The 26895-nt window shown below is 41.2% G+C and overlaps 1 protein-coding gene across 1 annotated transcript in view; it reads left to right on the plus strand.

Annotated features, from left to right (window-relative positions):
• Nucleotides 1–20016, plus strand: part of QTRT2 (queuine tRNA-ribosyltransferase accessory subunit 2) — a 31963-nt gene extending 11947 nt beyond the window's left edge. The window contains exons 4-9 of the mRNA XM_062208435.1: nt 142–218; nt 2169–2381; nt 8217–8416; nt 12099–12250; nt 15873–15990; nt 17607–20016. Coding sequence (XP_062064419.1) covers nt 142–218; nt 2169–2381; nt 8217–8416; nt 12099–12250; nt 15873–15990; nt 17607–17838 — 992 coding nt within the window. The 3' untranslated portion in view covers nt 17839–20016. The remainder of the gene's footprint in view (nt 1–141; nt 219–2168; nt 2382–8216; nt 8417–12098; nt 12251–15872; nt 15991–17606) is intronic.
• Nucleotides 20017–26895: the final 6879 nt, after the last annotated feature.

A 26895-nucleotide genomic window follows, 5' to 3' on the forward strand; every position in this document is an offset into this window, starting at 1 on the left:
GCTAGGTCTCCTATAATTCCAAGATCAGGAACCAACTATTTACTGTGTTTGGAGTTCCACCTAGTAGACATATGAAGCTGTTCTCTGTTCCAATGCAGTGTAGTTGTTGATACAAGCAACACTTTTTTTGTGTTTATACAGGCATGCCAGAATCACTCTTGTACTGCTCCCTGCACGATCCAGTCAGTCCCTGCCCAGCTGGTTATGTCACAAACAAGGTATGCTTCCCAAAGGACCTCCAGGACTGTACCTGTGTGCCTGGAATTTCACCTGTTGTCTCCCTCAGATACTGGGACCTCACTCTGGGATAAATCCTTTTATGTCTTCTCTTTGTTTCAGTGATTACATTGGGATGGGATGGTTCCTAAGAGTTAGAGTGGGGCTACCTAAGAATGAGGTTAAGGTAAGGAAAGTATCCTCAGCATTTTCTTTGTTGCAAATAAAAAAAAAAAAAAAAATGGGGGCAGAGGAGGGTTATGTACATACCAAAAAAAGAAATTGCTGTGCTGGGAGAAAACAGTAGTCTTTTGTTGCTGCACTTTATTTGCAGTATTAACAAGTTCAAGAAGAGTGGGGAAAGTTGCTGATGAGGGTTATCACGTGTACCACTATATATAGTAGAACCTCAGAATAATATTGCTTGCTGGTAAAACAGAATTTGTGAGAACTGGGTCCACAGCCGGAGATTTTAGCTAATGAAGAATGGAATCAAAAAGACTTCATTAAAAGTTTTCACCTGAGAAGTGGCCCCATCTGCATGATCCGCAAGAATGGCGTTCTGGCAAGGCTTTGGTGTCATACGGCTGCTTCACAAATGCCATCGCTTTCCCTGGCCTCACTATATTGATATCAACAGGATCTATAAGTTGTACCTAAGAACACTATGTATTATAATTTCGGTTCAGAAGAGAATATTTTTACCTCAGTTATCTATCCCATTTGTAAAGGAGTGGACTCATTTAAGCAGCATTTATGTGTTTGTACATAATTCTGTATCTAACTCAGTCTTGTAAACACTAAGTGTCACTATGTGGTGCTCTAGACTGGAAACAAGCATGAACTGGGTACTCTGGTCAGACAAATATGCGGGTATTTCAAAAGTTTCATGGAAAAATGGAATTAAAAGATGTTTATTTTTTGGTGTAAAATTTTAAATTAATACATAGTTTTTTTCATAATACACATTTTTATGATCTTTTTTTTGAAACATGGATTTCTTTTATTTGTTTATTTATTTTCAAGGCAGAGAAACAGATTGACAGAGCTTCTCTCCACTGATTCGCTCCCTCAGATGGCTGCAATGGGCCCAATTGGGGGCCAAAGCTATGAGTTGAAAACTCAATCCAGGTCTTCTGTGTGGATGGCAGGAACCCAATTACTTGAGCTGTCATCCTTCTCTCCAAGGGTCTGCGTCAGCAGGAAGCTGGAGTCAGGAGCGGAGCTGGGTGTTGAACCTGGCTACTCCCATGTGGGACACAGGTATCTTAACCAGTGTCTTAAATGCCAGGCCAAACTCCTATACCTCCATGAACTTTTTGAAGACCTCTCATATACATGGATGTCAAAACCTCTTAATTTCATTTCCCATGAATATTTTGAAGTACCCTTATATACAGTGGTATGATGAGTGCTATCTTTTCTATAAAAACAGTAAGTATAAATTGCTGTAAGAACTTAGAGGAGTGAAAGATTGCCCGGGAGGGTTTGGATAGCATATTACAGTGTATGATGTTTGAACTCAGTGTCTCAAAGGATGCATAACACTTACATTTCGCCAGGCAAAGAAGTAGAAAGGTATTTCAGTCAAAAGGAGCAATGTGATCAAAAGCAGAGAAGAATTGGAGTATGTAATTAATTCAGGAATAGCAAGGATGATAGAGATGGGATAGAAGAATGGAAGATTATGTAAGAAAAATATAACAGAATTCTTCAAGCTAGCTCAGAAGTTGACTTGTCTGGCCCTTGAAGGATGCTCTAAGAGCTATAAGGTCTCTAGAGAATTTGGAATGTAGCACAATTATTTTATCTACCATATTTAGCTTATTGAATTATCACCATCTCTCCTGTTATAAAACTCAATTAGTGCTTTTTCATTTTATTACTTTTTTTCTGATTGATTTGCATTTTTTTTTTTTTTTCTGATTCCTCATTATCTTCTTCCATGGCAGTCGGTGTCTGTGTGGGGTGTTGGAGGACGAGTGGAAATGACGACTTCCAAGTTCATGGCAATTCAGGAGGCCCTTCAACCAGATTGGTTCCAGTGCCTCTCGGATGGAGAAGTGGCTTGCGAAGAAGTAACTTCCATAAAAAGAGCCAGAAAGTCTGTGGACAGATCTCTTCTATTCCTGGATAACTGTCTGCAGCTGCAGGAAAAGTCAGAGGTAGGGCTACAGCGCTAGCCTCTCCTTTCTCTTGAAACTTGCCTTCTTTACACTCCATGACAGCTTTTCTGTTCTTCCTCCTGCTTCTTTTCTCCTCACATCCTTGGTGTTTTTTGTCATTGTTTTGTTTTTTAAGATTTATTTATTTGAAAGGCAGAGTGAGAGAGAGAGAGACATATTCCATCTACCCATTCACTCCCCAAATGGCCACAGCTGCAAGGACTTGTCTGGGCTGAAGCCAGGAGCCTGGAACTCCATCCAGGACTCCCGCATGAGTTGCAGGGGCCCAAGTACTTGAACCATCTTATGCTGCCTTTCAAGGCACGTTAGCAGGGATCCGGAACGGAAACAGAACAGCCAGGACTGAAACTGGCACTCTGATAAGGGATACTGGCATTGCAGGTAATAGCCTGGCTAACTGCACCACAATTCCAGCCTCACCTCTTGGTTTTAATGTTTTGCTCTTTCATATTTTTTCCCCACTGAACTCTTAAGTGTTACTGGTTCTCTAGGATTCTATCTTAGAATCCTGTTTCTTTTATCACACTCTATATGTTGTCCCAGGGCAGCCTGCCCTTAGTTTTAATTGTTGAATAATTTTAAAACTATCTGTACTATTAAGATCACCCTACTTAACTTCAGAATGACAGAACTATTGGGCTATGGGTAGGTTATAGCTCTCAAACTCAGAGGTATTGGACTCATAGTCTTATTTTCTCAAAACTGTTCTTCCTTTTTCTCTTCATTGTTTTATCTCAGTTCATGATGTCCACTAAGTTGCTCAGGCCAGAAGTTTGAGCTTTTCTAGGCTCTCTTTTGTCACTCACATTCAATATCCAATTGTTCACTCTTGATTCCATGTCTCTAAATATATCTAGAGTCTACCCCCTTCTTCCCGCCCTTCTTGTTACCATCTTAAGTCGTAGCCTTGTCATCTCTTATGCAGAAAGTAACCTTTGAGTTGTTCCCCCTGCCCCCGTTGTCATTTCTGTCCACTCCATCGTCAGCCCTACTATCCGGGAGTTTGCAGATATGAACAACAGCCCATTGCCCACTTCCCTGTAAGAATGTACTGACTCTCCGTTTGCACTCTGTGTGTCATGACAGCTTGCTGTGACCTGGCTCTGCGTGTTTCTTCAGCTCACTGAGCTACTGCCTCCTGTGGTCTGCAAGCTGGTCTTCTTGAGTTATTTACAATTCCTTGAGCCTGTTTCATTCCACTGCACCAGAACAGACTTCCTTCTGGACTGTTTCTTCTTTGCTTATCCCCAGCCACTTATCCCCTGTTACTTCCTTTGCTTCCAGATTGAATTTACTTCATTCTAGTCTTCATGCTAAACTGGTCGCTGACATTTTCTGGAAGTTCTGGTCATCCTTTGCTACCTCTTCAATTTGTGTGTGGCTATATTATACCACCTTTATCATTTGATGTATCACTGTACCACCTTTATCATATGATATATCGCTATATCATCTTATAGTGATTTCTTTATGTATTTGTCTTTATTAAGAAGTGACCTCCTTAAGCTCAATGTCTGTGTGTCATTTTTGTATCTTCATCATGTAACAGAATGCCTGACACACAGTAAGCCTCCAGCAAATGTTTGCTGATGGGGAATGGTTATGGTGGAGTGAGGAGGAGGACACTATAACAGTAAATAAAGGAGCTTGATAGCAGAATTACTGAAGTTGTAAAAGGATGCACTTACTAGGAGAGAGCTGAGGAGGTAAGGGAACAAAAGATAATGATTAGAGGGGAGAATTTCAGTGTCTGAGATCATTTGTGTAGAGTAGTGGTAAGCACGGATGAGATTGCACTATGAAAAGTTTATTTTTGGCCAGCGCTGTGGCTTAACAGGCTAATCTTCCACCTTGCGGCGCCGGCACACCGGGTTCTAGTCCCGGTCGGGGTGCCAGATTCTATCCCGGTTGCCCCTCTTCCAGGCCAGCTCTCTGCTATGGCCCGGGAAGGCAGTGGAGGATGGCCCAAGTCCTTGGGCCCTGCACCTGCATGGGAGACCAGGAGAAGCACCTGGCTCCTGGCTTCGGATCAGCGAGATGCCCCGGCCGTAGCGGCCATTGGAGGGTGAACCAACGGCAAAAAGGAAGACCTTTCTCTCTCTCTCTCTCTCTCACTATCCACTCTGCCTGTCAAAAAAAAAAAAAAAAAAAAAAAAGTTTATTTATTTTAAAGATTTTTACAAAATTATTTATCTGAAAGGCAGAGTTACAGAAAGAGGGAGAGCCACAGACAGAGGGATCTTCCATCCACTGGCTCACTCCCCAAATGTCCACAATGGCTGGGGCTGGGCCAAGCAAAAGCCAGGAGCTAAGAACTCTGTCTGGGTCTCCCACATGGGTGACAGGGGCCCAAGCACATGGGTTGTCTTCTGCTAATTTACCAGGCACATTATCGGGGAGCTGGATTGGATGTGGAGCAGCTAGGACTCGAACCAATGCTTTTATGGGAAGGCAGCACTGTAGGCAGTAGCTTAACCCAGTACACCACAATGCCGGCCCCGACAAAGTTTGTTGAATTTGAGAAATGCTGTCATTTTGGGTTTATCAACAGAAATAGAATTTAGTTAATAAGATTAATATATGTCACAAATTAGAAGAAACTTGTCATTCTTAGTAGAGTTCACATTATCTGAATGGGAGTTCAGCATGGAGACATTGCTGTGTATGTGTATTATCTTGTAGGACTAAAAACATTTGAGTAGGTAGAATGTAGGTCAGGAAATGTGATAAAGATGATTATTAGAGGGGCTGGTGCAGTGGCATAGTAAGCCTCCACCTACAACGCCCGCAACCTATATAGACACTGGTTCATGTCCTGGCTGCTCCTCTTCCAATTTAGCTCTCTGCTTATGGCCTGGGAAAACAGTGGAAGATGGCCCAAGTCCTCAGGCCCCTGCACTCATATAGGAGACCCGGAAGAATCTCCTGACTCCTGGCTTTGTATAGGCCCAGCTTCGGTTGTTATGGCTGTTTGGGAGTGTACCAGCGGATGGAAGACCTTTCTCTCTATCTCTCCCTCTATCTGTAACTCTGCCTCTCAAATAAATAAATAAGATCTTTTTTAAAAAAAAAAAAAGATTTTTATAAAGACCAGATGAGCCTTAAGTCATTCATCTATAATGTTGCAGTCAGCCTCATCATTTCACCTTCCTTCTGTATATTGGTCCAGTGCTGGGGTCCTTCTCTGTGTCCCCTGTATTTATACTGTTGTCTTGATATGATTATTTTAAGGGTTTGTTTATTTATTTGAAAGTCAGAGTTACATAGAGAAAAAAGGCGAGGCAGAGAGAGAGGTCTTCCATCCGCTGGTTCACTCCCCAGTTGGCCGCAACGGCTGGAGCTGCGCTGTTCTGAAGCCAGGAACCAGGAGCTTCTTCTAGGTCTTCCACGCAGGTGCAGGGGCCCAAGGACTTGGACCATTTTTCCCAGGCCATAGCAGAGAGCTAAATCAGAAGTGGAGCAGCCGGTCTTGAACCAGTGCCCATATGGGATGCTGGCACTGTAGGTAGCAGCTTAACCCTCTATGCCACAGTGCTGGCCCCTTGATATGATTATTATTGTTAATAGATTGTTAAGTGTTCCATTTTAGATAATAAATTATATGATCATACTCATATAATTCCACTCATGAAAGGGAGTTTCCCATATAGGGCTATGCTAGTCACATAAAGGAGCAGGCCTGTGTGACAGTATGTTTTGTATACTGCATACATCTTTTCCTTTTCCCATGATTCCTTCCCCATCTTATTTGCTGAATCTTCTTATTTGGAAGCCCCTTCAGTATTAAAACTTCTCAAGGTTTATTTTGTCCTTCTTTTGCTCTCCACATACTCCCTAGTTCAGGGATGGCCCATAAGTTTCATCCAAGGTGCTTGGAGTTGTTCCCCAGTTCATTAGACATGCTTGTATGGAAGCAGTAGTGGTGTACCAAATGTCCACCATTCTGGGCCATCTCATTGTATCACAAATGCCCATAATTTTAAGTCCAAATCTTCGGTGACTGAGTTTACATTTCCTTTTGTTTCTCCAATTGATACCTCTGACCCAGAATACATGGAACAGAATTAACTCCTTGTCTCATCTTCCACGTTTCTCTCAAGTTATTCCCTTTCTTTGCATCTCCTTCTACTTCCAGAATGGGAGCCAGGAGTCATTCTAGGCAGTCTTCATCCTCTCCCTCCGGAACTAATCAGTCAGGTGTATGGATCCTACCTCTCGCTGGGGTTTCTCTTTTACCCTCACTGCCCCTGCCTTAGTCTATGCCCTCTTGCACCTTTTACCCAGATTATTAAAGTTGTCTACTACTCCAGCCTGTATCCGTTGTCACCCTTCATTTATTCTCCACACAGCAAACAAAATGCTCTTTCTAGAGTAGTCTGGTTGTATCCCACCTACTTAAACCAAGGAGTGAAATTCACTCTTCATAGTGTTCCAGGCTTCCCTCAATGCCCTCTCTTCTACCAGAAAGCCACTATTGATTTGCGTATATCCTTGCAAACATTTTTTTCAGTCACATACACATAATTAATACATATAATGCCTGTAATATGAACGTATGTTGAGCAACTTGCTTGTTTTTGTTTAAGAATATCCTAATACTCTTTCCCTATCAATGCACATATTACCTTATCTACTCCATTCTTTTAAAAATACCTGTAAAGGAAGCCATACTCTGAATATATCATAATTTATTTGAACCTCTAATGATGGATGTTTAGGTTGCTTCCAGTTTTTCATTATTCTGAATATATTTGTAAATATACTTTGATAAAAAGGAATGAATATTTTTGTAGGGGAGATTGTTTGGAAGTGAATTTTAGCATCTAAAGATAAAAGCATTGACATTTTGATAAGTGTTATCTGCTTATTCTTCTAAGAGCCTGAACAAATTGTTATTCTCTCTGGTTGTCAGGATATGTAGGTGCCATTTCTCTTACACTTTCACCTCTACTATGTTGGTTTTAACTTCTTTCTTATCTTGATGGGCAAAAATGTTGTCTCATTGTTTAGAATTTATATTCCCTTACCAGGGAGGTTTAGTAGCATTCCATGTGTATCAAGCATTCATATTTATTTTTCTGAATTTTATATTCACATTTTCTACCTAGATTTCTTTAGGGTTGTCATTTTCTTAGAGAATTTGCTGGAGCTTCTATTATGGTGTAGATATTTATCTATTCCTCCAGAGAATAAGTTCTTTGCCTTTATTGATGATCGATTTTACTAGAAAAATTTTAGTGTTTTAAACATACAAATCTTTTCCTGTAGCTTTAGCTTGCTTAGGAAGGCATTTCTTACCCCAAGAAATAGCAGATATTATTCTTCTGATACTTGTATAATGATATATTTTATGTGCAAATATTAGGTCCATATTAAGGACAGTATGTAATAATGGACTTTATTTTTTTCCAGATAGCTACCCAGTTTTCTCAACTGGTTTCTAAGTTCCTAATGTTGTCTCTAGTAAAGAGTTAGAGGTAGCCTAAAGTAGGCCTGCGTCATCATTTAGAACAAATGAAACCCTTCCTTTTCCTCTTGTGTATGTTTACTTTAATCTGAGCCAGAACATGAAAACATTTGTTGACTGCCTCCGGTTTTCTTAGTCTTTTCATACCTCTTTCGTGTTTTTCAAAGCGTGTTCCTTGGAACCCTAAAGGCTGTCAGGGAAGACGGAGCACTATCCCCCTTCCAAGCTTCACTGCTGCAGCTCCTCAGACATGTCTTCTGTCCATTGGGCTTCCATGCGCGGTTCATGTACACAAAGGTTTGTGTTACTGAAAGTGGTTAAAAACATTCAACCCATTCTTACTGTAGGTCCTTCGGCAAAGTATGATCATCGGAGTGATTGAAGGTGGAGATGTGATAGAGGAGAGGCTGAGGTCAGCAAGAGAGACAGCCAAGCGGCCTGTCGGTGGCTTCCTTCTGGATGGCTTTCGAGGGAATCCAGCCACCCTGGAGACAAGACTACAGTTGCTGTCATCCGTCACTGCGGAGCTGCCAGAGGACAAACCCAGGCTAGTGTTCAGTTGGGATGTGGGTCAGCTTCATGGGCGATTATGTGTTTCGCAAAGTCTGTACAGGGGCATGCCTTTTTTTTTTTTTTTTTTTTGACAGGCAGAGTTAGAGAGAGACAGAGAGACAGAGAGAAAGGCCTTCCTTTTCCGTTGGTTCACCCCCCCAGTGGCCGCTGCGGCCAGCGCGCTGCACCAATCCGAAGCCAGGAGCCAGGTGCTTCCTCCTGGTCTCCCATGCGGGTGCAGGGCCCAGGCACTTGGGCCATCCTCCACTGCACTCCTGGGCCACAGTAGAGAGCTGGCCTGGAAGAGGAGCAACTGGAACAGAATCCGGCGCCCCGACTGGGACTAGAACCCAGGGTGCCAGCGCCGCAGGTGGAGGATTAGGTTAGTGAGCCGCGGCGCCAGCCAGGGGCATTCCTTTTGATACTGTGATCATGTCCTTTCTAGGCTGAGTCCACTATGGCAGACTGTAAGGGAGAGTTTCCATCCTGTCCTGCCCTCAATTCCAGAATATTCAGCACACGATAATTGCCATGTAGATTATTTTAATTGACCCTGATAAGTGAGGGCAAGTGGCACTGTTTCCTCTCATTCTTGTATCAAATACAAATACTGTTCCTTACTCATCATATCTGAGGACAAATAGGAAGTCATGTGGAACTCTAGTTTAAATTGAGGAAAATTGAGGACAGATCTAGAAAGCCTGCTCAAAAGAAGATGTGCTTTACTAAAAAGAGCCTTAAAGAAGTCCCTGTATTTGAGTCAGGTGGTGAGTGCTGTCATGTTTTGAAATTGAGAGAACTGGCAACACTAGTGGGGTGGATTCTTATGTTTCTCAGAATCATAGGATTCACTGTGAACTGAGAAGAAAAGAGGAGCTGTGAGATCCAGAACAGCTGATTCATATTAGCCTACAATTTTTCTTTGCTTTTTATTTTTAAAAAAGACAAGTTTTTTTGTTTCTATTTTCTTTAAACCACTTAGAATGATTGTTCACGGTTTTTCCTGCACATGAATTAAGAGATTTAATTATGGGATGCTGTTTTATACTCCTTTAGGGCTGTTGGATAATATGTACTATGAGGGTACTCCCAAAAGTTCATGGAAAATGAAAAGAAATTTATTTTAGTGCAAAAGGTTGTGAAATCAATGTGTAGTTTCTTCATAATGTGTGTTTCCATGAACTTTTTTGAAGACCCTGCATATGTATAGTTTTACTACTATTTAGAAAATTCAGGTATAGGCCGGCGCCGCGGCTCACTAGGCTAATCCTCCGCCTTGCGGCGCCGGCACACTGGGTTCTAGTCCCAGTCGGGGCACCGATCCTGTCCCGGTTGCCCCTCTTCCAGGCTAGCTCTCTGTTGTGGCCAAGGAGTGCAGTGGAGGATGGCCCAAGTCCTTGGGCCCTGCACCCCATGGGAGACCAGGATAAGCACCTGGCTCCTGCCATCGGATCAGCGCGGTGCGCCGGCCGCAGCGTGCCTACCGCAGCGGCCATTGGAGGGTGAACCAACGGCAAAAGGAAGACCTTTCTCTGTCTCTCTCACTGTCCACTCTGCCTGTCCAAAAAAAAAAAAAAAAGAAGAAAATTCAGGTATAGAAAGGGAAGGAGGAAAGGAATATCATTATATTCTTATAATTGTATCTATGAACTGTAGTGAATCTGTTAAAAACTAAGTTAAAAATTCAAAACATAAAAAACAAATTCAGGTATAATTTAAAATGAAGTACATGAATCTTAGTGAATTTTGATACATTTATACACTTGTATAAACATACCAAGATAATTCCATCATCCCAGCTAACATTCACCGTCCTAACTTTAACCAGTTTTCTTATGCTCATTGTTTCCCTTCCTGTACTTTTCCCATTCTAGTGTAGATAACAGTTCAGTAATACTAAGATATCTCAGAAAGTTCATGAAAAAATAAAATTGAAAGATATTTATTTTGTTGTAAAAAATGTTGAAGCCCGTGCATGTGAAAGATCTTCAAAAACTTCATGGTAAATGCATAGTGTGAAAAAACTGCATGGATTTCAAAATTTTTTGTTCCAAAATAAATTTTTAGTTCCATTTTCCATGAAGTTTCTGAAGCATCCTCATATTTCTAGTCATTTTCTGGACTCCTTTGAGTTAAGTGCTCACAGATGTCCATTACTGAATTTGAAAGCCAGGATTGTTTTTCTTTCTGTAAGTGTGTAGAATGCCAACTTTAGTTGGAGAGGGCTTCTCAAATGCTACATTACTTGAGGGAAATTGTAGTCAGAAAACCAACATATATTTAAAGTTCTGCTTCTTTAATATTTCATAAGCCTTTTTTTGAACTTCTTTGAGAAATCTGGGAGTCTGTAAGCTCTCCTTTGCCAATTCATGGAAGGGCTATGGGTAGAAAAATAAACATTCAAATCACCCTTCACCCTATCCTGCCCGCCTTGGTGCAGTGCATCTCTGCATCTTGCTTTAGGGGCAGAAGCTGGTTGAGTATCATTAACACTCTCAGGATATCTTTATCTCAGAAAACACCATCTCATTCCGCGGTGCAAACATTTTCTTAGTGGAAAAATATAAAGAAAGCCAACTAGATTCTTTCTTAGTCCTGTGGCTAGAGTTGAGTTTCTGAGAGCAAGGATTGTTGTGTAAATGAACCTATGAAGAATATAGAGGTTTATTTTTTTTTAAGAGTTATTTATTTGAAAGACAGAGTGACAAAAGGAGAGGGAGACAGCGAGATCTTCCATCTGCTGGTTCACTTCCCAAATGGATGCAACTGCCAGGTCCGGGCCAGGCTGAACCCAGGAGCCAGAAGCTCCACTTGTGTCTCCCACATGGGTGCCAGGGGTCCAAGCACTTGGGCCATCTGCTGCTGCTTTCCCAAGTGTGTTAATAGAGAGCTGGATTGGAGTGGAGCAGGTGGGACTGGAATTGGTGTTCCTTTATGGGATTCCAGCACTGCAAGCAGAGGCTTAACCTACTGTGCCACAATGCCGGCCCTCAGGTATCTCAGTAATACTCAAAATTATTTTATGGGGTTGTATATTATTGCTTTTGTTTTTAAAGTGAAGGAAAAACTGAGAAGTTAAGAAACTTTCCCAAAATAACACAGCAAGTAAATAAATAGCAAAGCCAGGACCCAGGCCTGTTTCCCTTCAAAGCCCTATTTTTTTTTTTTTTTTTTAAGATTTACTTATTTATTTGAAAGTCAGAGTTACACAGAGAGAAGAGAGGCAGAGAGAGAGAGAGAGAGGTCCTCCATCTGATGGTCCACTGCCCAATTGGCCACAATGTGCTGATCCGAAGCCAGGAGCCAGGAGCTTCCTCCAGATCTCCCACGTGGGTACAGGGGCCCAAGGACTTGGGCCATCCTCTACTGCTTTCCCAGGCCTCAGAAGAGAGCTGGATGGGAAGTGGAGCAGCCGGGTCTCGAACCAGCACGCATATGGGATGCCGGCACTTCAGGCCAGGGCGTTAACTCACTGTGCCACAGTGCTGGCCCTCAAAGCCCTATATCTTAACACACCTTGCTATCCATAGTGTGCCGCACTAACCATGACTGGTGTTTTTGTTATTACTTTTAGTGCCCTGTTCATTGGATAGGCTCTTTAATTTCAAATCTGTCATGATCTTTGCTGCTCTTATTTTGTTTTTTTGTTTTGTTTTGTTTTGTTTTGTTTTTTGTAGGCTCATCTGTGGTGTTAGTCGGCCAGATGAGGTGCTCAAGTGTATTGAAAGAGGAGTGGACTTATTTGAGAGTTTTTTCCCTTATCAAGTGACAGAGCGGGGATGTGCCCTGACTTTCAGCTTTGATTACCAGCCAAATCCTGAAGAGACACGTAGGTGTTTTCAAGTTAATCTTTATGTTATCCTAAAGTTTCTTGTATTTCCTATTAATGTTTGGCTTGAATCACAAGATAGAAATATGTACAAATAAAGCCAGTCTTTTATAAAGCAACTTGGTTTCTTATCTACACTCCCTGGCATGTTGGCACACAAAACCAGATACTTAATACTATCCATGTACCTCATCAATATTAGGATGGGTTTTTATAGTGAGCAGAACCAAGGAAAACAAAACCTCTTCTGTTAACCTGAAAAAAGAACATTCAGAGTGAATTGTGATGAAAATCTAAGAAAAGAAATCCTTTGAACTGGTTGGTAAAAGTTAATTCATTTTTCACAAAAGAGTTCTTGTGTGCTTTTTGTAAACCGCAGGCTATTAAAATACAGGGAGACTCACCATTCTCTGATCCTAGTGTTTACTTTTTGCTTTTTCTTGAGTTTTTTTTGTTTTTTTTTTTTATGCACTGAGTTTGAAAGCTCTTTCCTCTGCTAATGTTGCTTTGAAGACCTGCCATTTTCTTTTATTGTTTAGAAGTCAAGAAAATCAGTTTCAGATCTAACACTTTAACCGGCAGTAGAAAAGGAACTGAGATGCAGACTTAGGGCTAGGGCAATTCTTTAGGAGAATTTTACATGCGGGATCATCCCTCTGGCCTGCAGAGATGGGCTCCCCTCCCCCCAATACCTGTTTTCCTGCTGGCTTATGAACACTTTCTTGACCACTGCCTGTCTTAATGTTTGAATAGGGCCCAAGACAACTTTATTTTCATTTTATTTACTTAATTTATTTGCAAGGAAGCTAGAGAGATTGCGCATCTGCTGGTTTGCTTTCTAAATGCCCACAACAACCAGGACTGGATCGGGCTGAAGCCAAGAGCTAGGAACCCAACCCAGTTCTTTCACATGAATAGCAGGGACCACAAGTTCCCGAGTCATCTCCTGCTGCCTCCCAGGGTGCACATCAGCAGGAAGCTGAAATCAGGATCATCCCACTTTGATCTGGGATGCAGTCATCCTAAGTATCTGTCCCTCTCCCCCCAAGATTTCTTTAACGGGTTCATTTTATTCCACACAAATGATGAGATGTTACACTTCTGTAAAACAACTTAACCATTAATCTGAATTGGATTACTTCTGGAAGCAAATCATATTGATCAAATTCTTCTTTTTTTTTTTTTAAATTTTTTATTTATTTATTTTTGACAGGCAGAGTGGACAGTAGAGGGAGACAGAGAGAAAGGTCTTCCTTTTTGCCGTTGGTTCACCCTCCAATGGCCGCTGCGGTAGGCACGCTGCGGCCGGCGCACCGCGCTGTTCCGATGGCAGGAGCCAGGTGCTTATCCTGGTCTCCCATGGGGTGCAGAGCCCAAGCACTTGGGCCATCCTCCACTGCACTCCCTGGCCACAGCAGAGAGCTGGCCTGGAAGAGGGGCAACCGGGACAGGATCGGTGCCCCGACTGGTGTGCCGGCGCCGCAAGGCGGAGGATTAGCCTGTTAAGCCACGGCGCTGGCCGATCAAATTCTTCTATAAAGAGGATCAACTTTATTGTCCTTTTAGATAGAACAGAGCATAATATATGTGGATAGGTATACCATTACACTGTAATTTTTCATGACTTCACTTACAAACTAAATTATTCCCACCAGGACAGAGAGGGTTATTAGTCATTCAGTACCATGAATATGCAAAACTCTGAAAAGCATCTGATAACTGAGTTCTCTATAATGAACAGTTCCTTATTGGCCATAGAAACTCCAATTTCTTCATGATTTGGAAAATTAAAATAGTTTGAACTTTTAAAAAAATATTTATTTATTTGAGAGGCAGTTATAGAGCAAGAAGGAGAGACAGAGAGAGTTCTTCCATCTATTGGTTCATTCCCCTAAATGGCTACAATGGCTGGAGTGGGGCTAATCCAAAGCCAGGGGCCAGGAACTTCTTCTGGGTCTCCCACGTAGGTGCAGGGGCCCAAGCACTTGGGCCATCTTTCACTGCTTTCCCAGGCTATGAGCAAGGAGCTAGATTGGAAGTGGAGCAGCTGGGACTCTAACTCGGCACTGATTTATTTATTATTATTTATTATAATTTATAACATATTATTGTATTATATTTCTGTATTATAATATATTATTAATTGTATTTCTATATGGGTTTATGTGTAAGTCCTTTGCCAAGTATATAGTGAAAAGTTCAAAGAAATATGATTGTTCCCTGAAATGGCAAGAGTTTTTCAAAATGTCAGGGCTTTATTAAGGTTTTCTACATCAGTACACAAATTCATAGAAACAAAATTATAATAGCTCTGTGCTCAGGTCACTTCTCTTCAACCTTTGGGGTTATTAAGGCCTTATTAGAACCATCTGTCCATTCTTGTTTGCCTACAATGAGATTATCATTCATTCCCCCAGTGGATGATGTCTACTTGCCCCTGTTCAAGGCAGCTGGCTTTTTGTAAAGTAGCTGGGGTTTCTTTTGTAGCTCATTTGTTTTCTTAAAGCAAAAAGTTCAAAGAACAATTAAAAGTTTCCATCTAATTCTGGGTAGTCTATGTCTCCTCAAAGGTCAGAGTCTCCATAGAGAATTAATTAAAACCGTGTTTGTGATCAACATTGTAGCAAGGCTAAGCTGCTGTCTGACACTGGGATCCCATCTGGGTGCAGGTTCATGTCCTGGGTGCTTCACTTCCCATCCAGCCCTCTGGTAATGCACCTGGTAAAGCAGCAGAAGATGGCCCACGTCCTGGGCCCCTGCACCAATATGGGAGACCCAGATGAAGCTCCTGCGGCCATTTTGGCAGTGAATCAGAGGATGGAAGATTACCCCTCCCATCTCCCGCCCCGTAACTCTTTCAAATAAAATAAATAGATCTTTAAAAACGACCAAAAAATCACCCATGTTCTACTCTAATCTATTTGGATAGTCATGTGCCTGTACTTTGGATAAGATACACGATTATCCTCAACACACACGCACATGCACACACACACAGCCACACCGTTTTTAAATCATTCCTTTTTTTTTTTGACAGGCAGAGTGGATAGTGAGAGAGAGACAGAGAGAAGGGTCTTCCTTTTTGCCGTTGGTTCACCCTCCAATGGCCGCTGCGGCCGGCGCATTGTGCTGATCCAAAGGCAGGAGCCAGGTGCTTCTCCTGGTCTCCCATGCGGGTGCAGGGCCCAAGGACTTGGGCCATCCTCCACTGCACTCCCGGGCCATAGCAGAGAGCTGGCCTGGAAAAGAGGGGCAACCGGGATAGAATCCGGCACCCCGACTAGACTAGAACCCGGTGTGCCGGCACCGCAAGGCAGAGGATTAGCCTGTTAAGCCATGGCGCCAGCCTAAATCATTTCTTGATGGCAAGTTTATGTTTTACATACTTGTAACCATATTGGCTTAGGGATTGCTGAATATCTAAATTGTTTTGATGTAGATAATAGAAAAGTGTTCATTTTGGAGCATGTTGCTATTTTTCTTCTGTGACTTCTTTATGATAAATTCTCAATAGTGGGATTATAGGGTCAAAGGGCATAAAATAATAAGTAAAATAAAATTCTTACAATGACCATTCATTATCTGATCTTCATTCAAGACTTTTTATTGGTTTGTTATTCAGTATTACAACAGAATGGGATACAAGAAGACATAAAACATGTGGACCAAGTAAAGAAAATTAAAACAAGTGGTTGCAACCAAGAAATGACATCATTTGAAATTAATCTGAAGGAAAAGAAGTAAGAAATTTTTTAAAGCTTAGATTTTTATTTTTGATTTTTAAATTTTAGTCTGTTTTGAAAGTTTATATAACTGTTCTCTTTTCAGTTTATTACTTCATAAAATATTTATAGTTGGATATTAGTTAGATCTTCTTAAATTTGGTTCCAGGAAAACTCAGTTTTTTTCTGCAGATTAATTTGTGTACTTTTCAGAAAACAAAGATAACTGTTACTTTAGAAAAGCTATCAGAAAGATTAAATCCATTGTTTATTGTCTTTTTCTCCTGATTACTTTAAATAATGACAGTGAAGGATTTCAAGATAAAACACAACAAAGTTTTTAAATTGTAAGTTATCTTGGTTATATACAGGTTATAAATTTAAATAAAACATTTGCCTCTATAAGGAATGAGCTAAAATACCGTGTAGTTTTGTATTTGGCCCAAAGTGATGATCATCAGTGAACCAATGAGTAGTGTCTTCTGAGTTGCATTCCCTCACTAGAGTGCTGGATGTATTACGACTTCTGGAAAGAGACATTCTGTAGATTCTGACCTATATATGTCTGTCTAGTTATTGTGAAGACTTGAGAATTAATGAGAGTATGAAAATCCTATTTCTTACGCATATTCTGTCTGGGCTTCTTAACTGTAGGACTGAAATGGTAGTATCTACCTCATTTAATTCCTTATACATTAAAAAATAGCCAAGGAGTTTCATTTCTTTTATGTCATTAGGGCAATATAAATGTTTATTACTAAAACTCTCTTTACATTGTAGATTCAATTTTAAAATGTAGTATACTTATAGCACTGGACTTGAAATTTTAGAGACTTGAAAACAAATGCTAGCACTACTCTTGACTGTGTGACCTTGGTCAAGGCACTTAACTTCTTGTTGATAGCTGTTAAAAGGTAATGCCTATTTAGTGCTTATAAATGTGGCCAACAATATTCAGACTCTTTTGCTGTATTAATTCATTTAATTCCCACAGCATCTCTATTATGAGTTTGGCAATATTATTACCTTTGGTTCATGGATGAGAAACAAAAGACTGAAGAAGTCACTTGCCCAAGTGAGTTGTGGAGTCAGGATTCAAATGTAGGCAGGATTGCTTAAGAACCCTCCCGCTTAATCCCCATAGTAGGCTTCATCTGTAAATTGACAATGCAAGTGGCTGTCTCTAAGAGTGGTATGGAGACTCAGTAAGATTGTATGAACCAAAGTGCCTTGTGAATTGCAAAGAGATATACATAAGAAGAAGGTCATACCATGTCTTCTGACAGTTCTGGTGGTGAGTGGGAAAGAAATGTCATTCACTAGAATACTTTTTCCTAACATTATGTCCCTTTCCAATGTGACTAATAATGTTCAACATGAGTGAGTGACCAGATGCTTTTCTTAAGCCCCAGACTTGAAGGTTGCTTCCATCAGAGGAAAACTCCTGAGTCTCCCTAACTTACAATGTTCTTTGTTATGTTTTAACCACATTGCCCACTTAAGCCATTGACTGAATTTGCCAATGATGTTTTTAACCACTAGTAACCTCACCAGCAGAATAGATAGCCTAGGTTGTAGATTTATAGATTTCTTGTATACTTCACTTTCTGAAATAACTTTGTGATTTTTCTAAGGTTCCAGGAGGACTTTAACCCGCTAGTAAGAGGATGTTCCTGTTATTGCTGTAAGAACCACACCCGTGCATACATCCACCATCTGCTGGTGACCAATGAGCTGCTGGCCGGAGTCCTGCTTATGATGCACAACTTTGAACACTATTTTGGATTTTTCCACTCCATCCGGGAAGCGCTAAAAAGTGACAGGCTGGCACAGCTAAAAGAGCTCATCTTCCGGCAAGCACCTTGAGACCTTCTCAGAAATACAAATTTGACTCATCACATTGAGCCTGGACTACTGTTATAATATGGGAAGATGCACAGAAATTGTCTAGCTGCAGTCATAAATTTATGGACATAAGGCTTGCTGAAGTGAAGACCATCTGTACCCAATGTGCCCACATAAAATTTGAGGAGATGTCTTCTAAAGACTTTACCTGGGTTGATCAGGATTGACCTTCATTGATAAGAAAGAAATGAACTATATCCTTTAAAATTGCTAAGCTAACTTTTTTGGTTGATGGAGGTTCATTTAGTCAAAGACAAAAGCTTTAGATGTGAGAGGACAGCCTTGAACTGGAGGTGATAGGAGTCTGAGGGACCACTGAGTTGGATTGTGGCTTGAGGAGAGATAATTGTGCATAAATAGCATGACCTCAGTGGACACATACTTGTTGACTGGAGAAGGAATCTGGCTGATGTGAGAGTTTTGCTTTTCTGTGTTTTGACTCTCATACTCTCAGGGGCTCCTTTAAATATTTTTGCCTTCCATGCTGCCCTGACAGTGTAGTCAATCAGATATGGCTCTGTGACTTAACCATGCGCACATCTCCCTGGAATGTGGGGCTCAAACATTGCTCCTGTAATTATCTGTCCCAGGCAGCACTCCATTTGTTCATGCTGTCTGTGACATGTCTTCCTACGCAATTGCCTGTTAGGAGCCAGAAGTTTGCCTAACTGCTTTCACTTGGTTGTCCAGATCCGCTGTAGTAGGCCCTGCAGGCTCATTAATAGTCCAGCCACATAATCACCTTAGCCCCATCAGTTGTGGACACTCATCCACATTGTGTTCACTTGGAAGGAGCCCTGATCTGGCAATTAGAGGATTGATTTCAGTCCCACTCAGCTGTGGTGCCTGGGCAAATCACTTAACTTCTCTGTACCTGCTTATTATTCTCCTGAATAAATCGGGACAAGAATAGTGGAGAGGACAAAATGAACTTCTGAAATGCTGTCTAGCTCTAAAATTTGAGAAACGACAAAAGTTGTAGATTGGATTCCTAGCCTCACTTGTTGTTCTTATTTACTGATCGCTGATGAGACATGCAGCAGTGCCAGCCTCAGGGCCATGGATTTTGAAGTAGACGGTCAGTTGGCATCAGCAGATCTGAGAGGGGTGGGATCCTTCTTAGGTCATCTCTGATTCTATGATTTTCTTTGGCTCTTGCCAAAGGAGTGACATTTTTGTTGGTTTTATGATGGGTAATTTTTATTTTCTTTGTGCAGTTTACAGTCTCATATACTTGTCAAGTTTCTATGAGGGACTATACATAAACAAACACACATGCACCCACATCATTTTTATAAAAACAACAATATAGCCAAAAAGAAATCTTTTTGTAAGAAATGTAAGAAATACATTTGTTTTATCCTTTTAAAAATTAAATTGATTTATATTTTTATTTAAAAGATAGAGATGGAGACAGAGCTATAGAGATTTACCATTTGTTGGTTCACTCCCCAGATAACTGCAACAGCAAGCGTAGGCCAGGTTGAAGCCAGGAGCCCAGAATTCAACCTAGGTCTTCCACACTGGTGGCAAGGACCCATGTATTTGAGCCATCACCTGCTGCCTCTTAGAGGCATGATGGCAGGAAGCTGGAATTGGGAGTGGAGCCAGGACTCAAACACATGCTGTCCAATGTGGGATACTGGCATCCCACGTATACCAAATGCCAGACTCCATTTGCTTTATACTGTATTTTGCTATTTGTTCAAAATCTAGTGGGCATTACTAAACATTAATTATTATATGGGTACTGTATTTTTATGTTTTGGGAGTCCATCTGTATGGCTTTCTTTTTAGTAGTATAGAAATGTCAATGATTTTAAAAATTCATGGACATTCCTGTAACTCCTCCATGAATAGCAAAGCTTCTTATGGAAGACAGTTTCTGTTCCCAAGGATTTGACTGTTTTGAAATGTATTGAATTGGAGTTGTTCATGTGTTCATATTCCTGTTCAATGCCAAACCCATTGTTGGAAGACTGTCAGTAAATATTCCAGAAAACATACAAAATTTATGAGTTTCCTTTATGTCCAAAACTCTGAAAATTCTGCTCAACATTGTCAGTTTCCTGGGTCTTATTAAAACATTTGAGAAATAAGTTTCTTTCCTTTCATATAATAAATCGGTTAACAGCAATAGCCAATAAACATTTTTTAATTAAATAAAATTTACTGTGTATTGCCTTCTGTAAATGGTAGTGTTATGGGCTACGTTGGGCCCAAATTAACTTCCCAGGTTCTTGTCTTTTACTTAGAGAAGAATTCTAAATATGGGCCCAAACACGGCAAGTGTGATAAACTTTATTTACAAAGTGAGAAAAATGCACGGGCTCATTAGGGCTTTATTGAGAATGAGCCAAAGAAAGGGAGTTATCATACACTTCTATGCTTGTCCTGAGTCCACAAGGAGGAGCGCAAGTACTTCCATTCTTTCTAACTTTTTATTTATGAGCTTAAAAAAAATGGAAGTGTTTACATGGTACCACTCCCACGTCCTGGGTAATAGGAGTTACTTCCTGGGGAGGGGTCCCCGATTGACAGGTAGGTGAACATGGCAACACAGAGCAAAGGAGGTGCAGCTTCCAGCTCATGAACTTAAAATTATCTAAGCTGTCCCAAATAAGTAGTGAGTGTGTTCAACAAAATATTAAATTCCCATGGTACCAAAAATGTTCTATTTTATTGGAAAATATTTTCCTATGTTTATTCCATCTGTATTCATTGTTTTAAAGCACTTACACTAAATACAGAGTCCAAAAAAGAGGTTTTCAGTAATCCACAACATGAAGATCCCCTTTCTGTTTCTTTAAATTGTATAAGCAGGGACCGTAAGGCCATGCTAGCCATAAGAAAAATAACAACCACATTCTATGGAGCATTTTTAGTGACATCTTAGCAAAAGCTTTCCATACATATCTCATTGACCCTCAGAGCATGACTAGGAGGTGTTGGTATTAACTATTGCACTGAATATCCTGCCTGAGGGCTTAGAAGAAATTTCTGGAAGGTTGAGTAGTTTGCCTAAGGGCCTGTCAATACTCAGTTTCCAGTTTACACTATGGTTCCCTTGACTAAGCCTCAACAGTTAACCGTTGGATTAAATAGATTCTTACTTATTTTGACTTTTTCTGGGTTGAAGAGGCCAAGAGAATCCAGGACTGGCTGGAAGGGTGTCCTGGCCCTGAGGTGTTGGTTGCTTTAGGAGCTTTGCTGCAGCTCTTGTGGAGAATCACTGGCCTTGGCCCATGTAACAGTACCATGCTGGCCCTACAGGTGTTCAACCTGTATTACCTCTTCTTATACCCAAGTCCCCTGCTCCTTCCCAGATTGGAACGGTAAATACACATTGAATGCTGTTGGAAGAGTTGGGAGATTGTGACTAATTTAAGACTCAAATAATCAATAGGAATCTGAGGTATCCTATATGTCTTGGAGGTAGCATAGTTTGTTATTCCCTGGAATGACAAAATTTTTTAAACCAAATACTTGTGTAATTAAATCATTTTAATAAAAATTTCCAACAAAGACCATCAAAGGGTCAAAGCTTGAGTATGAAGCAACCATCTTACCCATGACATTTTTTTCTGTAGAGGCAGCTTGGAGCTTGCTGAGAAACCAGAGTTTAATGATTATTCTCTGCCTTCCTGATTAGAAACAGGCTGCTCTCTGCAGTTTGATTGGTCTTGCTTGTAGCTACGGGATTACAGCTTATTAAAACTGATGATGCTGTGTAGGGCAGGGAGCCTGGAAGGTCAAACTTACGTGCAGAGCCAGCCAACGGCAAGACTGTGCCTTCACCCAAAGGTTTAGTGTAATTGGCACTCACTTTCATAATGTTTCCTTTTTTCACCCTTCAAGTCTCTTCATTTTATACCTTTTCTCTTCTCCTTCCTCATGAATTTCCCTGATTGGTGACTACGAAACCAGAATATCTCCAAATAACAGCAGGCACAAAATACACAAATCCAGTGCAGCAATGTGAATAGGGTAATCATATGTCATCACTACTCGAAGCAGTCCTGGTTTAAGCCAGTGGTTCAGACATAGTTACCAGTGGCACCCTCACTTTTATTCACAAAAGTGCATACTTTGGGCAAGTTATATGGTCACCCAAATATGAGTGGCAGACATGATTCAACTAGAGACCAGGTGCCCCATCCAAATGGGTCAGCTGCTACCTGCCTCTGTAGCTAATTGCTGCTGTGGATTCAATGCTGCCAGATATTCCAGTGTTCCAAGGGAAGCCAAAACTCCGGACTTTCAGGTGAAACCTCACAATTTTTAAATGCAAGATCAGGTTTCCAAAAATACTCTGCCAAGCAAACAAAATGTACAGGTTCCTAGTTTGCAACTTCTGATGTAGAATTCTGAGGGAAGGCCCTGACATCTTTAAGCACTTGGAATTTCTCAACAACTATCCAAAATATACAGAAAATACCTATAGTTTTCAGTTCCTGCAGCTGTGTACAGATTCCCACATTGGGAGATCTCGCGTTGTCCCACCGCCATTGAATGAGGCCCAGATCACTCAGAACTATTCTAAGTCTGCCAAAAGAGAATGTATTCAGGATCATGTTGAATGGCCGATTTTTATGGATAAGAAATTTTAGGCCTGTATTAGAAAAATTAGTCAGTTGCGTCTTTCATCTTAAGAAGTGTCTTAGTTCAAGCTGCTGTAACAAAATACCAAACACTGGGTAGCTTATAAATAACAGAAATTTGTCACAGCACTAAAAGTGGCAAGTCTGGGATCAGGGTAACAGTGTGGTTCGGTTCTGGTAAGGACCTCTTCTGGGTTGAAGAGTAGTGAACTGTCTGATGTCTTTATTATTAGAGAGAGGGAGACAGAGAACAGCCCATCCTCTGGTTCACTCCCCAAATGCCCACCATAGTTGGGGTGGATTGGTGCCAGAGCCGGGGGCCAAGGGTGGAATCCAGGCTTCACATTGATGGCAGGAACATAATTACTTGAGCTATCACTGCTGTCTCCCAGAGTCTACATTGGCTGGAGTTGGAGTTAGGAGCCAGACCCATGAGTCAAACCCAGTATTTCCACATGAGAGCCAGTGTCTTGACCATTGGCTAAACGCCAGCTCCCTGATGTCTCTTATAAAAGCACTAATTCCATTGCCGAGTGCTCCACCCTCATGAGCTAAATTACCTCCCACAGGCCTCATGTCTTGAGACCATCGCATTATAACTTTAGAGAGACACAAACATTCAGTTCATATCAAGGAGTTTAAACAAACACACAATTCTTTCTAGTTATCTTGTTGGGTCTCCTACCTTCCACTTCTGTTTTCTGCTGGGACCATGCCCTGCCAGGGTCAGCAATGATTTCCAAGTAATCACTTTCCTGTGATCTCTTCCAGCCTCACAAAACCAGCTGCTTCAAAGATAGAGGGGCTCCTGTTGCACTTTCCAGCATTAATAGTAATAGTCCTGGCTGACACAGTCAGATCTCAATTACTGTTTGTCAAGTGAACGAATATTCTCAGAGTAGTTGAGGCATTATCTTCAGATTTGAGCCCGCTGAGGGCTGGTTGGAAGTGACTTGCACAGCAGTATGTGTTAGGACCTATGCTGAATGCCTTGTCACTAGTGGTTTTATCTTACATTGTGCTAGGTAAGCCCCCAGTGACCCGACATTCTTTTTTTTTTCCCCCCTTCAGTTACTCAGTTCTACTTTCTATGATTGCAATCTTCTATCATTGCCATTTTTTTTATTGCTGGGCTCAAAGCAATTTCTCCTGCTCTGACAAGAGGAACTCAGAATCAACTTTTCTTTTGTTCTCCTGCCTCAGAATCCACTTTGAGATCAGGCCGAAGTTGTCAAGGAGTTCAAACTGCCCGTGCTCCCATCAGCATGACTCACAGGGCTTAGCTTGTCATCTCTGCACACCCTTCCCAGTGTTCGCCTCTTTCTCTGAACTGCTCTCCCCTGCTGTCTGCTCCTTTGTGAAACACATTTTCTCTTATTATCACCTTGTTCCCTGCCTGCTTTGGATGGCTTCGGCTTGGCTCTTAACAAAATCAAGATGTTGCTATTAACGGGCTTCTCTTTCTTAACAACTTAGAGTCACTTCCTTTTCTTTAGTCCTTTCTCCCTTCTCTCCCAAACCACATAATCATCTCTGCTTCAAATAAAAGTTTTATAGCTATTTCATAACCACTGCTTTATAGTTGCTATCAAAAGGCACAAGAGGGAGGAAATAAAAGCAAGGAGGGAGAAAAACCAAAAGGTGAGGAGATGAGGGATACTCCAATAATGGGGAACAGAGAAAGCATCTTTAGGACTTTTCTATGGAGAAATTTAGGCAAGATTAAGCCCTACACACTGAACATGGCAAGCTCAAAGATCTGTTGAAAATTTCCACTAATTTTTATGGACGGATGGGAAGAAGTTGGTCCCCCCTCTGAGATCCATTTGCCTTCCAAATAGTTAAAGTATTTTCTTAGCATTCTCCCAGCGTCATTTATGTTAGACACAAATCTTTCCATAGAATCCAATTACATAACAGATAGGAGTTTTGCAAATCACATCCCCCCAAAGATAAAATATTTACTCAGATTTTCCATTTCCTACTCATTTATTTTTATTTTAGTTTAGCCAACTTAAATAACATTTCCATCACAATTCCATTTATTGTTCCCCACAATGCCAGCTCTTCTGAAGAAAATACAAACTATGCAAATATACTCAGCTCCCACATAGTAATTACACATCAAAAGAGAAGAGAGTGACAGAGTATGTTCGGTTTTTTTTTCTTGTTTACCCCTTATCCAACTTTGGTTAGATGCCAATTTTATGTTGTTTTTATAGGAAGCCTCTTCCACTCAGGTCAAAAAGTCAGTTCCATTTTACTTTTCCACTTGAACACTCAGCTACTTCCACAAATTCAACATGTCAAAAACCAAATTCACTATCTTACTTCAATCAAATGAATCTCCACTTTGACTTCCTTGTCTATGTCAATTGCACCTGTCTTTCAGGCAAATCCACCTGGAATACTTACTCTTTGGATGGGTAATTGGGTGCATAATGTAACACGTAGAAGGGATGAATGCAGGGTAGTTTAAGGGGAGGTAAATAAGACTTGGCTTGGAGGAAGCAGTGAAGGCCTGATTCAAGGCAGAACACCACCCATCCAGCCCTCTTCCCCTTCTAGTCAGCTCCAATTCCACTCTCTCCCTCCTGTAGTTCTACCACTCACCACCTCTAAGCTAAGCAGTCACAAATATTATCTTTTTTTCAGGATATTCCTTTACTAAAATCCTCAGGTGGCTCTCCAACGCCGTCCAGACAAGGCTAAGCTGTCAGCTTGAATCCTAGGCCTGGCGTACTCTGACACCATCCAAATTTTCCACTTTTTCCAATGACTAAATCCTACCTGTTCTTCAAGGTTCAGCCCAAGAACCAAATCTTCCGTAAAAATCCTACTTTTTTAGAATTCTAGACTCTCAGGATTGGAAGAGGAGAGGCTTCCATTCTGCTTCCCTTTCTCATGAAAGCATTGGTAACTAGTGCTATGGGCATTTGGTTTGCTCTTTGATTCTATGAGCCTCATCTTGCAACCAGACTGTCAGCTGTGTGAGGGAGAGAAAATTCCTCAATATTCTCACTGTCTCTACCCCTGCACTTGCCCCAGCCACACCATATTATCCAGTGAAATAATTAAAGGGGTATATGTGACTTTCTTCTTTCTGCTCCTCTATCTTTAACTCATCACTTGTCCCATTTCGCTTTTCTTTATAATTTGTTCAATACTTTCTGAGCTATAGCATATCAGCCTCTTGGTTGCTCCTGGTAACCCTCTGAGCCAGATGTTAGCTTTCCCAGTTTACAGAGAAGAAACAGGATCAGGGAGGCTGAGTGACTTGCTCAAGGATATGAAGCAGGGGATCTAGCATTTGAGCCTCTACTATACCTCAAAAGCCCAGGATTTTCCCATTCACTCCCTGACCTCCCTAAACTGTTTTTCTTATCCAGATCTTATTATCTCCTTTAGGAACAAAGCCAGAGGTAGGTGCAGGCCTGTGCCAAACTGTACTTCCTGTGTGATCATGTCCACTTGCCATGTGGGCTACCCCCATGAGTATTTGCTGGTACAATAGAATCAGTCGTTTGGGATGACTTAGTCATTGTTTCTTCTGTTTTAGTCCCAGAAATCTGCACTGCATTTTAATGATGAGAAAGAGAGTGGAAGAATGACCCAGAGATAGTTTTTTTTTTTTTTTTTTTTTTTGGTCAAAGGCTCATACATTTACATATAAATGAAAAGCAGAAGGATATTTAAATTGTAGAAAGGGGGAAATAGCTTACTGTCAAGGAGAGACTTCTGTGTGATGCACAGAATATAATTTTGGAGCGAGAAGGAAGGTTGCAGGTCATCTATCCAAACCTCTGTTTACAGAGGCAGACTCTGGGCCCAGACAGAATGGAACTTACCCTAGGTCCAACAGGAACTGAGAGGCAAGCTGCAATGACAGTGTAGGCCTCCTTTCTCTATCCATCTCTCTCCAAGTCCCTCTCTTGCTCTGCCTTCATGCCGCCTTAATACTCTAAGTAACTCTTCCCTCACACACCAGTTACTTTACAGATACTGTTTTCGCCTCTCTGGTGGTGACTTTCGCCTCTCTAACAGGTGGGATAATAAAGAATGTTGAACACGTGGACTGTTCTGCTTGTAGATACACTTTAGCAGCCTTCATTGGCCTCATTGTTATGACTGGACATCATGGTATTTACTAAAAGATGTCTCAAGCCCACTTCAGAAAGATCGCTTAGGCCAAACACTTCCCCGTGTACAATTATGTCATTTATTATCTCCTTCCTGGCTTACACCCCTTTTATTATTATACCTTTACAATTTTTATGAGTTGATAGGTTTTTTAAAATATTTATCTTATTTACTTGAAAGGCAGAATTACCGAGAGAGATCTATCCTCTGGTTCACTCCCCAGATGGCTGAAGGTGGCCAGGGCTGGGTCAGGCTACAGCCAGGAGCCAGGAGCTTC

This window comes from Lepus europaeus, chromosome 2 (genome assembly GCF_033115175.1).
Source record: "Lepus europaeus isolate LE1 chromosome 2, mLepTim1.pri, whole genome shotgun sequence".
Taxonomy (NCBI): Eukaryota; Metazoa; Chordata; class Mammalia; order Lagomorpha; family Leporidae; genus Lepus; species Lepus europaeus.